This window comes from Phalacrocorax carbo, chromosome 8 (assembly GCF_963921805.1).
Source record: "Phalacrocorax carbo chromosome 8, bPhaCar2.1, whole genome shotgun sequence".
NCBI classification, from domain to species: Eukaryota; Metazoa; Chordata; class Aves; order Suliformes; family Phalacrocoracidae; genus Phalacrocorax; species Phalacrocorax carbo.
The window spans coordinates 40,406,517-40,422,676 of record NC_087520.1 but is presented as its reverse complement, the minus strand read 5'-3'; the positions used below and the strand labels follow the sequence as shown (position 1 = coordinate 40,422,676).

The 16,160-nt window shown below is 40.2% G+C and overlaps 1 protein-coding gene across 1 annotated transcript; it reads right to left on the bottom strand.

Annotated features, from left to right (window-relative positions):
* Positions 1-9,260: 9,260 nt before the first annotated feature.
* On the bottom strand, positions 9,261-15,629 carry DYNLRB2 (dynein light chain roadblock-type 2). Its single transcript, XM_064458140.1, has 4 exons — positions 15,590-15,629; positions 15,335-15,410; positions 11,480-11,647; positions 9,261-9,568 (listed from the first exon to the last, which is right to left on the bottom strand). Exons 1-4 carry the CDS (start codon positions 15,602-15,604, stop codon positions 9,525-9,527), a joined length of 303 nt encoding a protein of 100 aa, XP_064314210.1. The 5' UTR covers positions 15,605-15,629; the 3' UTR covers positions 9,261-9,524.
* Between the last annotated feature and the right edge of the window lie 531 nt (positions 15,630-16,160).

The following is a 16,160-nucleotide window of genomic DNA, read 5'->3' as shown; positions in this document are numbered from 1 at the left end:
CAACGTCAGGCATTTTCTCATACTGTTGAGAAATCCTGCCATGGGGAAATCAGTCATAGCTCAGATGAGACCAATTACTTCATTGCAGAGATTAATCAGGAGCGCAGAAATGGTGGGGAATGGAGGATGGTGCTTTCTGCTTGAAGTTGAGTGCAACTGACTGTCAGGGAAGGAGGAAGGAATGGCTGTTACGTGCTTTTATTACAGGGTTTGGGTTGCTGCAGTGCATGGTTGGGGAGTAAAAAGAAGGAAAGGGACTCTGAAGGCCTTTGGGATGCCGAGTACTTTATCGTTAGTGGATGTGAGGCGAGCAAATTTAGAGAGCGGCGGCATTTTCCTGCTTCTTTCATAAACTCAAGGACACAATGCACAGCAATGGTCGTTCTGTTGTCTGCCATCTAATGGCCAGACAAGAAAGCAAACTAACCTGGTTTCAGCCTGTGGGCTACGAATCACTGGGTATTCTTGAGCTAAATATACATAAAAATAAAAAGAAATGCAAGCTTTTGCTCACAGATTTAAGTGTGTTACACAGGGGCTTATGTCACCATTAAGAAATGGTGTGATGCCACAGTAGAAAACTGCTAAAAACTAAAAAAAGAATTCCCACATTTGCCTGCAATTGATTGTTTTTAAACATTGCATATCTGAAAGCAAATATCAGTCTCAATATAAATGAAAACGCAGAATTTGAGACATTTAAAGTTTTCCTTTATTTACTTACCAAGCAGGTGAATAACTGTTCTCCCTTCTTTTCTCCAGTTCCCCCCTCCACTGACACGCACACCCCCATTCTTTTATTATAATGTGCAATATATAGGATCTGTCGCTGACGGGGAGTGTTAACACGCACCTATGCCTTTTCCTCTCGGGCAGACCACAGTGGCATCTGCAATAACTGACACCAGTTCCACCGCATGGAGAAAGTGCTCGAGGTAAATCTCTGCTAGAATAACAAAGAATAGATGGGGAGATGTTCCGCTTTAATATCCGCTCCATCTTTCTTATCTATATTAGAAACGTCTGTCACTAAGGGTGTCTGAGTAGAGCTGAAATTATGAAGCACCTTCTAGATTCCTTTATCTCCTGGAGCAACATTAATACTTATAAGTAGAAAAGGATACTGGGTGAAAGGAAAGACCATCGCTTGCCTATGCTGGTGCATTTGTTTAGGAAACATGCCTTTTAATTTCATAATGTTATTTGAAATGCCTTCCTCTGCTCTAAGAAAACATCCACTTTTGTTATTCTTTCTTTGTGAAACAGAAGCTGAAGATAGCAAGCTTGCTCACAAAAGCCCTGATTTGAATATGCTAATGTTAATTTAAGCATTCAGTTGCCAAATTTCATGTGAGGATTTTTTTTGTAGTGTGCACATTTAATATTTGTATATCCATTATTCCCCATGCTTATCTGATGCACAGGCACTGAGTAAATATTGTCTTTAAGTAGATCTACAGCAGAAGTCAAAAAAGACACTATAAAACAGAACTCCTCTTCCTAAGTATGGATGTCCTTTTTCCTCTACCTTTCTCTGGAAATTCAGAGAAGCTATTTCCACACCCAAAGGGCTTATGAATTTTTCGGGGGGGTGGATACTTTCAGTCTAAATAATACAAATTAGAGCAATTTCTAATATGGCATCTGGCTGAAGTAATGGTGTGTGTGAATAAATTCCCCTCTTCTTGTAGCTCTGCTTGTTTTGAATGCAAATGGTGCAAACAGACATTACCTCCTTCAACAGGAAACGGTGATCAATGGAACACTTAAAAATAAATTTCTGAGTAATAAAACTGACAATAGGAAAAATTCATACCTTATCTTAGAGAACATCAGCAGGGGAGGGAAAGTGAGTGAAAAACTTAACTGAGTTGCTGACAACAAGATCTGATGTCTTCAAAATGTGCTTTCTGATGTTCTAACCCAAAGCAGAGGGTGAAATGCGTTACTTCAAGTGAGATACTGTGGGTGTGAAATACATTAAAACCCAGTGAAACATCCCCATTTTGCAAAGAGAAACCCATCGGTTAGCTACCTACCATAGTGCTAACTTCACTGAGGTTGCAAGGTATGAAATTTTGCAAATAATTGGTATATCAATAGTGCCTAGTGCTTCAAATAGGCTGGTGGCTTCGTAGCTGCTCTTTCTAAACACCATGACCTATTTCATATCCTACCTTTACAACGAACCTACAGCTAAGCAGTAACATATTGTGCTAGTGCATTAGCACAGGCACCTCGGCAAGCAATTAGGGGAACTAATACTGCTGGTAGCCAAGGGAGAATTACAGTGGTCTTATTAATGGATTGCAGTAGGGTAAATAAGTAGAAATTGTCTGTGGTCCGTCTGTTTCCCTACAGGAAAGGAATAAAACTGATTGAAAAAATGACGTGATATTGTGCGGGTATTAAATTTTCTTGACTGTAACTTCTCCTGTTTTGCAGTTTGCTGAACCATGAGTCTTCCTTTTACTTCTGAAATTCTTCCAAAGCAGAACACACAAGGGGAAAATAAAGCTTGTATGGATGCAGAATAATTTCATTTAAGTCAGCGAAGTTATTCTGCTGAAACACTGGTAGAAAGAAGAAAACTGCTCCTGCAGACTGTTAGCCCTTTAGGCCAAGGATGGTTTTGTCATGTGAGATGGACTATGGCAAATATATTGTGAGTGTTCCTGCAACAACACACTGGGAAAGTCCCCTTACAATATTCTACAATTAACAATAATCTGGAATCATAAAGATTACAGATTAGCCAGTCTCTTTTTTACCTGGACTATGGTTTAACTAGAAACTTCCTCTAACAAAATGTCACAGCAAATAAAATCTTTGCTTAACCAGGAACACTTCTCACTTTTCCATCTAGCTCCACTCTTAGAGACAAGAGCATTTCCAGTTTCTTCTCCATAGTCCCGACACACGTGCTGGTAGTCACACAGCTGGCCAAATTTGAGCTCTAGACTTACAGCCTTGATAGTTTTGCAGACAAAAGGGTAATTCTAGTGATGGGTGCTCTCTCTTACAAATCACAAATTAAAAAAATAGAGGGAAACTGGCAGCTTTTCACAACTGACTGTAAGAATTCCCTATAGAAATGGTACAGCTTCTTTACTAATTTAAGTATCTAATAATTATTTATTTTCTCTACTTGACCATACTGTTCTGGGTTTTAGCCTGAACCAGACATAGAGGGATGCTGTAAGCCACTCGTAGCTCAGAAATCTTGTAGAAGGTGGCCATGAGATTTCCAGCTGATTTTAACAGAAGAATATGTTTAAGTACTTCGTTCAGCAGCAACAGTTGTACGGTAGGCACTGTGGTTTAGCGCGTAAGAAGCAGACACTGCTCCTGAGACCACATTCTGAGGTAGCCTTTGGCAAAATTAGCAACAAGTTTGACAAACTGATGGATTCGAACGACAACTGCCGGCTCCCCTTAGGACAAGGGGAAAGAGGGGGAAGGAGTAATTTACTGGATCCTAGAGTTTAAAAAGTCACTTTAAGTTGTTTGAATAGTGCTAAGGAATATGTCCCTTGTTGTCATGCTTTGCAGTCATCTTCGTTGATTTAACTGTGGAGTTTGTATATGTAAATAGCAAAGAAAGCTGGATCTTTGCCTCTCCTAGCTTCTGTGGTACCTGACGTACTTCAGTACAATGTTCTCTGCATTTGTACAGTGCTTTGGAAATGCAAAGTGCCACTAGTGTTATTGTAATGATGAGCCATATTATAGCAAACTTTCTTAGCCTGAAACTATGTTTAGCGTTCTTGCTCCTTGCAATCATGGCCTTTGAACAATACTTTGTAAACTTATTGCCAGCTGGTAACTAATGCTGACTTCTATCCATCTTCTAGAATGGTCTAATGCAGTTGTCTTCTTGCTCAGTATCTTTAAAAACAAAGCAGCAAAAGCATGTTGAGATTTCTTTTTGATGCATAGACTCGAGGGGATGGTATCCTTTGTGTATCATTTTAACCACTTTAGAAAGAAGCCATTTCAGTGAAATCAATGGTACAGAGCCAGGGCAACTAAAAGGGTAGTACTCAGGTCAAAGGCAGACTTACGTGTTTTTGGAAAAGAGGAAGAACACTCCTTACTACAGCATGAACCAAAACAACGTGCAGAGCTGAGAGCCCCAGCGGTCCAAAGTAGGATGTGGGCAGTTACAACTCAGGCTCTCTTGTTATGCATCCACTTTGAAGAGTTTTGATTATAATCAGTGTTGCTTTTAAAAATGAAGTGTACCCTGTTCAGTGTAGCTATTGAAAATTCCTCAGAAGTAAATTCTGAGTGCTTCTGTCACTATTTAAGGATAATTTGCAGAGATGACCAAAAATTATGTGTATTTGGACTAGCTGATTTTCCGCTTGGTTGCATCCTGAAGGAGAAATAACATTTTTCTCTCAAATTGTCCGCAAAGCTGAAGGAATCAGTTCAGATCTCACCGTGGCCTTTACTTTCCTGCTAGTCGCTGCATTTTTACAGGGGTCTGTTTCCAGTCCCACTGTGTCCCCAAATGTGAATGTCCTGAAATTCAGAGAGATTCAAATCAACGCTATGGTCTGAACAGATATATGCTGTACCTCTGCTGTTATGCTTAATTAACTTAGGACATTCTAGGCTTTCTCTCCAAGCATCAGTCTTCCTTTCTCCCATGGATACTGTGAAGTCCTGCAGTGAGCCTTGTTGTTATGACCTAATTTTTCTACAAACCGAGAGATGTAATTTGTTCAGGTGCCAGGCAGAGGGAACACAAACTTGTCATCCTCCTGGCTACTCTAATTTAGCTGCTTGAGATTTGAAAGATCAATAGGGGAATTATCTTGCTGCCTCTAGATTGTAACTTAATAATTAAAACATAATTAAAAGGATGACATTAGTTTATTTAGGAAAACTGTGGCTTTTACTGTGGGTCCACTCCAGAAATGGTGTCCTGCTGAGCTGAGACAGGGGACCTGGGACAGGTTCCTCTTGCTAGGGAAACCCTCTGTTATTGAAAGTGCTGCTATCACTGTTTAGTTCCAAAACTAACTGAATAGGTCTGGAAATAATATTAATTCCTAACTGCATTTTCAGATGATTGTGATATTTTACTAAATTGTGCTTTTCAGATTCACTATTATTAACACTTGCGTTCAGATAGTTTCTTCAGAGAATCCAGTGTGGTCCCACAAACACCTCTCAGGAAGTTAACAGTAATTATATATACATGCTTTATATATATATATATACACACACACACACGTAGATGCCCATCATATGTATAATACTGCTGTATACAAAGCCTTGTATCATCAGTAAATTTGAGGAACTTCTCACTGAAATGGTGTTGGCAAGTACGGTTAATATATGAAAAAGTACATGATCTGATAATCCATTCATTGGCAATAGGAGAATTTAATATTTAACATCCTAGTGCTTCCTAGATGAACTGCGAACATCCTTAATGGATACTGTCCACTTCAGACCGTTTTGACCCAATATTTAACACCACCTTCCTCACCATTACAGTCTCTTCTAGGAATCCTGTCACAAGAATGCCCTTGCCAGACCTGACAAAATACAAATACATAAATTCCTGAAGTCTGCACAAGTGGCAAGTAGTTAGCAGTTCATTATCTTACAAATGCTTTATCACTTGCACAGTTTGTGAATCATTCTCATTGTATCCCAGAGTTATATTCAACCAAATAACGTACAAACATAAGACCACAGATCTACATGCATCTTGAGTTAAGCTGAAAGTATAACTGAAAAGTAGACCATTTGATACTTCTATATGCATTACGTAATATGGACCAAGTATGTCTAAAAACCCAAGTAACTTCATAGAAAGCCAGACTACCAAAGCACTGAATGTGCATTAAATGAAATATTTCAAAGTATTTAATTGGCAGATGAGCAAAAGACAGAATAATTAACAACTGCCTTGAATGAATTAGCTGGCCGAAGCTGTTGTCCGTGAGTGACCATGCATTTTGAAAAATTACGTGTTAAGGGAAATCCAAGGTACTTTATTTCAAAAGTGGGAGGCTCTCTGAGCACTTTGTCTTTTAGTTTATTTTGAGGACCCCAAATACATGATGCTGACAGAATTTATTCCTCGGCTGATTGCCTAACTAGCATGTTACAGTTCAACCCAAACGCTGCCCTTCAGTGAACAACAGCCATTCTTGACATTCTCAGCGTTCCCTTGACAAAATGATTATTTAAGAAATTAATCTCTTTCATTCTACTTTTTTCCTCAACCTCCCCCCAGTTAATTGTTAACTAGTAAAATCTCTGCTGGTTCACATAAATGACAGCCGAAATGACTTGGTGTCACACTTTGGTATTACAACATTTATTTCCCTGTATTTTGTCTGGACGATGCCGTTCCTTTTCCATGGCCCACCTTTATTCAGATCACTGTGCTGACGACGGTTTTCCAGTAGGACTGTTCGAGACTTAGCTATTGGTGCTTCCATTTCCTGCTGAAAGACCTAAATGAAAAGTTTACACGTGTTCAGCTTGCTTTTGCTAACAGAAAATAGAAACAAATTACCAGGGAATGAAATGGAGTATTTCAATTTATGCTCCCTAGTGAAGATTGTTGCCAAAATTGTATAATACTACAGTGCTTTCAAGGAAACCTGATTAGAGACTGCCCTGCTAAGAGTAGCTGGCAGAAGCACAGCTCAGCCCGCGTGTTTGCATAACATTTGTTACTACGCACATCATTATAAATGGACCAAACTTTGCCCCCTTATCTGCATCTATGTCTCTCGCAGGAACAGTGAAAGAAACTAATTTGTGCGCAGTATTTGACCCTTGGAGAACTACATGCATCTGCTTAAGGCCGTTTTCCCACATAAACCCACTTTTCAGCAAAATGATTTAGCATGTGTTTAATTTTAATGATTTGGCTTAAGTGTCTTTTTGAGTGCTTTATCAAGCTACAGCAATCATCAGCTGCTTAATAAATATTGGATTAAAGTCTGTAAAGGGAACTAACACATGTATCAGAAAGAAAAAAATGGAAGAACATTGCCAGACACTAAGCTTTTCTCTTTGCAGCACACTACTGTGTTCCTTGGGCTGAAGGACATTTTTCAATGATGCTGGAAATTGCCACGCCATTATTATTTCTGACAATAGAAAAGTGTAACAGGGACTGTAATTCTGGCAGTTTTCCGGACGTATACAGTGAAACCTCCACAGAATTTAATGCTCTTAGAGAAAACTACGGAAACAAAACTATTAGCCCCAGATACACATTCATAGTAGTTGGAATTCAGCAATACTTTTGGGCAGGTGCTGAAGTGAAAAATCTGGGCTTTGAATTGGTAGGCATTTGACATGCCAGGATATTAGTAGAATAAATGTTCACTAATAAGTAGCAATAAATAAGTTGGATTGTTAATATTATCAGAACAGAAGCAGAGAGGATAATAAACAAAAACTTATTTTTTTCAAAGCATTGCCACACGTCAATATATTGGTTAATTACAAGCAACTTAAAATGGTTGTCTTCCAGTGCACAATTTAAAAAACCCTCCAGTGGCAAGGAAATTCTTCTGGCACAGCACCGTCTACAGTAAGTGCAACCAACAGTCGTCACGGATTCGTTGAATGGTTTGGGTTGGAAGGGACCTTAAAGATCATCTAGTTCCACCCCCCCTGCCATGGGCAGGGACACCTTCCACTAGAGCAGGTTGCTCAAAGGCCTATCCAGCCTGGCCTTGAATAGTGTCCGTTGATTTACATATCCTTACAATTTTTAATAGCCCTGCCCAGCTGGAATGCTGTGTTTAATTTCCATCACACTAGGCCTCTGTGCACACAGTGGTGGCACTGAATCTTCCCGTGGTCCCCTCCCTCCACTGCTTGCGTGTGGTGGAATCTGTCTGCTAGCCTTTGGGATCTCAACGCTCAGATGCCTTCTGCTCCCAGGAGCAGGACCAACCCTCCTGCATTTGTCAGCCTTTCCAAGCTATTCCGCAAAGTCAGAGCAAACACTCAGATTTGAAAAAAATACCACCAGGCATCGATAACTCTCCTTTGTGTAACTTTTGAGTGATACATAACATAGCCCTAATAGCAAATTGCTGACTCCATATCCAACAAGACATGAGGTGATTTATCAGTTTCATAACCTCCACCACAATTCATATGATGTACTACAAGGATCCCTGAGCAGTATTCAACAGATTCATTTTTCTTTTCATCCTCGTAGCCACCCCACACATTTGCTGTTCTTCGTTTCTGTATCTACAAAAAAGCCCTTCTTGTGACCAACTGAAGACAATCTGACGTTTTAAAGTTTAAATAATGAATTGATAAAATTTCTATATAATCTGCATAACCTGAGGTGATCTGTAGTATGATTGGATTTTTTTTCAAGCGCAGGGTCAGCTCAGACTCCTTTCACTTTCACACTGTCTCAGCACGTACTCAGGTGCAAGGCTTAGCATGACTTTGGGATCACGAGGGAGGGAAGCGTGTAGCCATGCTTCCCCTCACCTGAGGCACACGGTGCGGGCAGAACAGGGGCGCTGCACGCAGTGCTGTACTGCCCTCCCACAGCCCAGAGGGCCCATCGGCCAGGAGACTCATCCCAAGGCACGTAGCATGCTTTCCAGACAGAATGGATTTGTTGTTAGCTTAACCCTACACTGGCCTTTTATCAGCGCATCGGTTTTAAAGGCACTCAACAAGATGTATCTGATCTCCAGTGCTACTGTATAAACATGGATCTGATTTGGGAAACATTCTGAGCTTTAACCCACCCTTTGTCCCATGGCACCAAGGTGTATGGCTTGTGTATTGGCTCGGGTAGTTATCAGATAGCACTGTACGCAGTTGCCAAAATGCACTGTTTACTGTTACCTAACTAACAGTAGTTCTACATTACAGTGCAGGCTCAACTTTGTCTGCCTGAAATCCCTAGTACTGAAAATATTAAAATGAAGCTATTTTTTCCATCTGTAGACACTGGAAATTACTAAAAGATTGTTTTTCTTTCACTTGTCTTCCCTTAGAAAACTTAAAAACCAGGAGTTAAAGACAGGCAATATCCTGTCCGTCATCACTGACATGAACTACACTTGCGTTCTTTGGTTCGTGTAACTGTGGTTACTCCAGTTCATAGGGACGCATTTATAGATGTATGTATACACGTGATCTACAGCTTCCCATGAGGGATGATTTCTCCTCCGGCATAATGTTAGAAGTGTAAAGAGAACAATTTAATTGCAAGAATGGCTTGAGCATCCATGAAAGAGAGTTTTAAGCATTTGGCTTTTTTATTGCTCTTCTAAGTATCAAGATAAACATACAATATTTTGAGAGAGGCATTATGATTTGCTCAAACACAAATTGATACAGCTACAACTGAGAACTTTAAACTGGCAACACTTCAGTCATGACATTTATACTTTATGTAAAATTACTTAGTGCTATGTTTTGTATTAAATATCAACAAGTAATATTAGTTTAACAAGCAAAACTACATCACTGTCTCTAAAAATATTGCTGTAGTAGGATTATTCACATGGATTCTGAATAATCATCAGGAGATAGTCCTTATCTGCAAAAAGATATAAAAATGTGGAGTTGAAATATTTTATATTATTTCCTGATAAATAGTCTTTATTAATCTATTCCTCTCCAACTTTTTGTTTATAAAACATAAGCAAAAGCAATGGCATTTACATAAAAAACATTTAGAAAATGTAAGTACTTTGTACAGAAATCTGAGATTGCAGATGAAAAAAATCTGTGTCATAAAGCTTAACTCTACCATATTAAAACTATTCTACTAAGCAGTAGATCTGCTTTCAAGAAGCTGTAAAGATATTTAAACGAGATGAAAAAAGTCACGAGATAAGCACCTGGAAGCTAGCACTTGTTAGAATAAAGAACTTTTGACATCTGCAGCCTCTTCTGCAGGTGCAGAGAACTTCTTTCAGTTCACTAACTAGTTTATTCAAAATGGAGAACCTCATTTAGACATGAAAAAAGCAGAAAAGATTTTAATAGACTTCTACTATGAATAATTTCTAAGCATGCCAGAGTTTGCCTACTAATTCTAAAAGCCCAGGGAAGTTTGGGAAACAATTCGGTTGCATAGCTATTTAACATCATCTATTTTAAATCAACTGTTTCTTGAAACTATCCAGTGAATTGGTAGGGTCATATCTGCTTTGGAGAGCTGAGAAGGTGCATTCCTGCGCTGTCACTTTCATCCAAAAGTGACTTAATATAAATCGCAGGTGGTTCATTTGCCACCTTCTATTACAGTAAAATACGATCAAACCTTTGAACAACTAATCACCCTATTAGCGAAAAAGCTTCACATTTTATACCACTTCTTTTCAGGTCAACGTGCTTTAATGGTTACTAGTCAAAAAGTCACCTCATAGGTGAAGGGCAAATGCAAAATAAGAATCAAATGCATCAGTTTAAATCAATGAGCAAAAACCATGATTTAAAAAATGCTTTAGGTGTATACTTCAAAACAGGAACTAAAATAAATTTTAATCATAGTATCAGGTGATGACTAACGTTAACACTTAATGACAGCACCAGATTTCTTTCGTGCATACTGGTTTCATGGCAGCATCATAACAACTCCAGCGGGGCGAAGTAATGCGTACCTAGTGCGGTACCTCTGCTCTCCATTTGCTATGAAATCAGCATCGGAGGGCAACCCCCGCGAAGGCTGCCATCACTACAAGCTCAGAGCCAATGTTCCCCCAGAGGCTCTGCTGAGGAGATCCCTGAAGCCTCCTTTCTGTTCCGCACACCTCCATTGGATATTGCTGACAAAACCCTGCATACCATTAGTCTCTCAATTAGCCAGCGCACACGTTAGCTCAGCCCCAACCAATCACTTCCACTTTGCCTGATACACCTTGTATGGGTAACTGCAGCTTCACCACAGCTCATCTGGCCTTGTTATCTATTTTAGACACACCGCTAACAAATTAACATATATTTGTATTTAACATGAGTGAGAAACAGGTTGCTATGTTCCCCTGGTTGTTTTAAGGAAAACAATTATATCACAGTTACCATGTTGGTGATAATGCTGCACATCTGTGACACAAATCCCACCATGATAATGTACCAAGTAAAAAATAATTTTTGGAAAAATAAGATTTTTTGCATCTGTTTGGAGCTAAAATGCATTTGCTGCCTTTAATACTATATATACACATGCACACTATTTGCTATATGTATTTGTCCAGTTTTCCTTTTGTGAAAACCAACAGAAACTGGACCATTAATCAGATCTAGACTTGTTTGGTTGCCTCCAAGCTTGAATACTATAAACTCCGCACATTAAAATCCTAACTCATCTGGTTACATGGTGAATATATGATTATGTTTTTATATACTTATTTTCAAAATGCATTTTCTGCGGTAGCCTTATTTTTAAAGGATTAGAACTTTAAAAAAACGTACAATTCTATTGTTATTTTAATAGAAATATTACCTGGAGCTACCATAATTTCATGTTTCTTTGATCTGATCCTAAGAAAGGTGAGATCATTCTGAGGATCAATATCTCTCACTGTGCTCCTAGCTTTCATGGTGAGCTGATGCAGAAGACCTGCATACTGGACTGTTGTAGAGTTATCAAGAGTTGTTCGTACAGGGATTCCTGCAAACAAATAATTTTCAAATAATCATTCAGTTAAGTTGTGTATTCTTCACATATAGCAGGTCATAAGACAGAAAACATGGATTTCATAGTTCTTTCTGTTTTGTAGCAGAAAGGAGCTGTCTTGATTTCAGGTATCTTACATGCTTTTTAAAGTATAATTTGTATTAATCAGTGGCAATTAAAAATTGAGTTGCTTTATGAAACTTATGAAGGAGTCTAATTGCTGTTTAAGGCTCTTAATACCTATCAAATTCCATTCTGTAGTACTTAACCAGTTCTGGTGCTTAATCAGTTTAAACACTGTCACCGAGTTCGTAAGAATCTAACCCACGCTTTAACTGCTGCACTTGGCACGTGCAGTAACAGAAACGACACATTTCCGCTGAAATACCAGGAGCAATCAAAGGGCAGAAGTGGCATGTTTGCATTCGGCAAGCAAAACCGTTCTTGGAACGATCCCTTCCCATTAGTGGCAAAATAGTGGCAATTGGTAGTACACAGTGTATTGATCCCAACCATTAAAAATATGACTATGTAAGTCAAGATTAATTTTTGATGATTTAATGACTCATTGTTTATCAATGTTTGTCAAATCATGTGCTTTTTATTAATAGGCTACCAGGTGAAACTCAAAACAGGGTTCACAGTAACCCTGCAAGTGTAAAACTGTTTGGCTTTAATAAGCTTGTTTCACTAATAAAAAATTTATTTGACCTACTAACAAAGACAATAGATTACAAGCTGGCAAGGCAATTTTCTCTTTGCATACATTTGTATTGCATCTTCCAGATGGACAGGACAGGAATACAAAAATAGAGTAATATGACTTAAATTGAAGAGTTTGATTATGAAAGAAGAATTAGCATTAAAATAGTGAATGCCAGGTAAAGAAAGAATGAGAGGCAAAGGAATAAAATAATAGAACCACCTCAGATATTAGACTATTCCATAATTTTCCTAGGAAAGCATTATTTGAATCACTTGAAATCTGTGTTGTCACTTGAGAAATAATTCTGTGTTAGCAGGATGTGTAGTGTAGGGAAGTGTAGAGAATGACCCGGTACATCCTTCGTGTCTAATGTTTATTACACAGAGATTGGAACTGATGTTTTAAAGGAAACAAAGCAGGTATTCCCAGGCAGTGCATTAACATCAGAATATCTATATAATCACAGCATTAAATAGTAAGTCACTTAAAAGCAGCAATGAATTAGTGTCAAGTTTGTATGACCTTGCATCTAAATGATTGCTTCAACAAATACAGCACTTTTAATGAAAATGGTAAATGTTAAACGATCCTCCAAGGTCTAATAATAACATGAAAATGAGTTGACACTAGTGACATGCTTAGATTAAAGCTGAGCTATGCTTACTTTAGGACAAATTCTCTTGGCCTCTGCCACCCAAATTAGAAAAAGGCAAATAAATCCTTCATTAGAAATGCTGTAGTGTGATCCTGCTTGACTGTGAAGGATAGCAACAGCTTATGAGATTTTCCAAATAAACAATGCACACTTAGCATAGCGTTTCAATGAACAAATCAACTTCGAGCATTAGAATAAATGACAGGCAATGTTTGTAGCAGGAATCTGTATTTTGCTATTTCCCCTGCATACTATTACACCTACATTACCTACACTATTACAAAACTCTTACTAAAAGACAACTGTTTATGTTAGTGAAGAACAGAGGGTTTAATCTTTTTAGGGAACCCAAACAGCCTAAGAAACCTCACTACTGGTTTGAGTATTTTTACTGGAAGTAATTTAAGTTGTACACCTGTTTTAAGTCTTTCAGGATAGAAAGAAATCAAATTTATTTTTCAACAGAAAGATTTGAAGTAATTAGATCAACTAGTGCTAATTATGGATATTTGGAGATGTTACAAAAACTTGCAACCACGCACCGACTTTGAGGTTTAGTTTGCCCAATCTTACTTTTTAGTACCTTGAATACATCCTCACGGAGTATGGACTCTCTTGCATTCACATCTGGCATCTGGTGTCAAAACACTTCTAAATGATAAACTAAAACCAAAATTCCTTGTCTAGCTAGTCTTGTCTGTCAGCTTCAGTCTAGTCACATGTTCTACAGCTTTGTCAGGATGAGGAAGTTTGGACAGGACGGGGGGGACTTTATACCTTGCCGTTAATAGTCTAATGTGCGAAAAAAGGGAGGTGAAACGTTCTTACTCCTTTGCAAAACAAAATTGAGACAGAGGGAATCCAGAACAGCCTTTTAAAAAGCATGTTGTTGTCCTAACTCTGCACAGCTCTATCTGAGCTTTCCCTCAATACCATAGGACTACGCCCGCCAGCTAAAGATGAGCTGCAGAGTACACCCGAGCGGGAAAGCATACTTGACCAATATTGTACCAAGAAGTCCAAGTAACAGAACATAAGAAAACTAGGTTATTTTTCTATTAGATTACACTGGTGGTTTTGCTTTTAGAAATGTATTAGTCTGCAAGCTCAGAAAGGATCATCTGTGTTATCTAAGTGCTTGATGTTGTTCGCTTCTTGTTTGCAGCTTAGTCTAAGTGCTCATTGGATCAAACCACATTTTATTTACAGAATACAGAAATGGCTGAAACAGTACTTGTTCTGCAACCAGACTGCACTTCTGCTTAGTGAACAGCTGCATCTAGACATGAGCACACGCAGGCACAAAGCAGCTTTTCAGGTTCTATGCACTCCTCTCTTGACCTGCATCATCTGCTCTGTGAACAAAGGCACGTTTTACTTAACGTGTTGGGGCACACAAATTAAATTGTCCACATTTTCTTTAGGCTTCCTTCTTAGTGTTCTTGCCTCCTGTTGCTACACTGCTGCTAGTGCAATAGATTTTGGGGGGGGATTGTGAAAGTGAAGGAGGACAACTAAATTACGGGCAAGGTAAATTGAGTGAGTTGTCTTTTTTGTAAAGGAATGATTAAAACAGATTAACCTGAGAAGCCTAGCTTCTGCAAACTGATTTCTGTGAACAGGTTTCCCTTTTGGCTTGCAATTCTCAGGATCACAGCCAAAGCTGGCCTGACACAAAACTTGCTCTTTCTCCTGACACAGACCATAACACAGTTTAAAGAACTTGTGCATATTTAGCAGGTCCAAGGAGTGGCTGCCACAGTAGAAGACCAACTTTCTTTAGTAGATACTTTTCTCCTGGTGTTTTTGTTCTATCATAACTTTTCAGGGGAAGAGTTGGAGAGTGAAATGCTAGTGGATTTTCTTGCATATATGAAGAATTCCGGACCAAAAAACACCTGCAAAAGCAACAGTTTCGTGCCACACATTCTCTCTTTCTGTAGCCTACCAAAAGATGTTCAAGGTCTGGTTCTGAAAAATACAGTATAGCTTAGTCAAACAAGGGGGGTAAGTAACAACATGGAACTCCGTAAGTTAAATTAAGATTATGATACTTCTAGGTATTTCTTCAGAGAAGACTTATGTCAAGGCTCTGCTTTGTGTTAACTTGAACGAATAACTACATCATAGGGAGAGCTTCAAGAAAGGGCCACAAACCAAATGTTCACGTCTTCAGATGAAATATACGTTCTTGAAAATCACTGCACCTTCATAAGGCATCGCAAGCGGATTGCGTTACCACCTCCTAACCTGCAGTCGTGTGCTTAAGGGTCGTTGCCCTACCCGGCTCGTTACTTGGGGAAAGCAGAGGACGCTTTACCTTCGGCGTTCACAACAATGGTTGCGATAACCCCTTTGTGGGCTTGAATCCTCTTGAGGGTTTCCTCCACTTCGGCCTGCGAGGGGAGAGCACACGGCAGCACCCCCGCGGCTCCGCCCGGCGGCCAGCGCCGGCCCCTCCGAGGGGGCCGCGGGGCCCTGCCCTCCGCCCGCCCCCCGCCGCCCCCGGCCGCCCGCCCCCCGCCGCCCCGCTCCCGCTCCCAGCGCCGGGCGGGAGCGGCGCCATGGCCGTTACCATTGCCATGGCCATGGCCGCCGCGCCCGCGTCGCCGTTGCCATGGAGCGGCGGAAGTGACGGCGGGAGCGGCGGCGCGGGCCGGGCGCGGGCGCGGCCCTGAGGGGGCGGTGGCGGTGCCGCTGCTCCCCTCACGCCGAGGGGCGGCCGGGGGAGGCGCTCTGGGAGCGCTGAGGGGACCGGCCGCTTGGCTCAGAGGGCGTGAGGGGAGGCCCCAGGCGGGGCTGGTCAGGGCAGTGAGGAGCCATCAGTGCCTTCAAGGGGCCCGCGGCCACTAGTGTGACTGCTGCTGCGGCTGGGCTCTTGGTGGGCTCTGGCTGTAGGTGAGCTGACGTGAGCTTAGGTTGCCTTAGTTGTAGTAGAGGATGGGTTTTGTTAGTTTCTTTTAAAGCCGAGGCTGATACTAACCAAATCCCAAAGATACCCATTTAGCTACTATTGTTAGAAGTAAGTATTTTTCTTCTCCCTGCGTATAAGCATTGCGTTGCCTGCTCTCTGTTTTCCACAAGTGTTGCATATCGTGTGGTTGTGCAGAGCTTGTTTTTCACCAGTAGAAGCTTTCCAGTTCAGC

Bases quoted from the DNA above. Each gene is read 5' to 3' on its own strand.
- DYNLRB2 (XM_064458140.1), bottom strand. The intron at 11,648-15,334 runs GTAAAGCGTCCT...ATTTGTTTGCAG, and splicing joins CATTGTTGTGAACGCCGAAG to GAATCCCTGTACGAACAACT. The intron at 9,569-11,479 runs GTAATATTTCTA...ATCTTTTTGCAG, and splicing joins TGAAATTATGGTAGCTCCAG to ATAAGGACTATCTCCTGATG.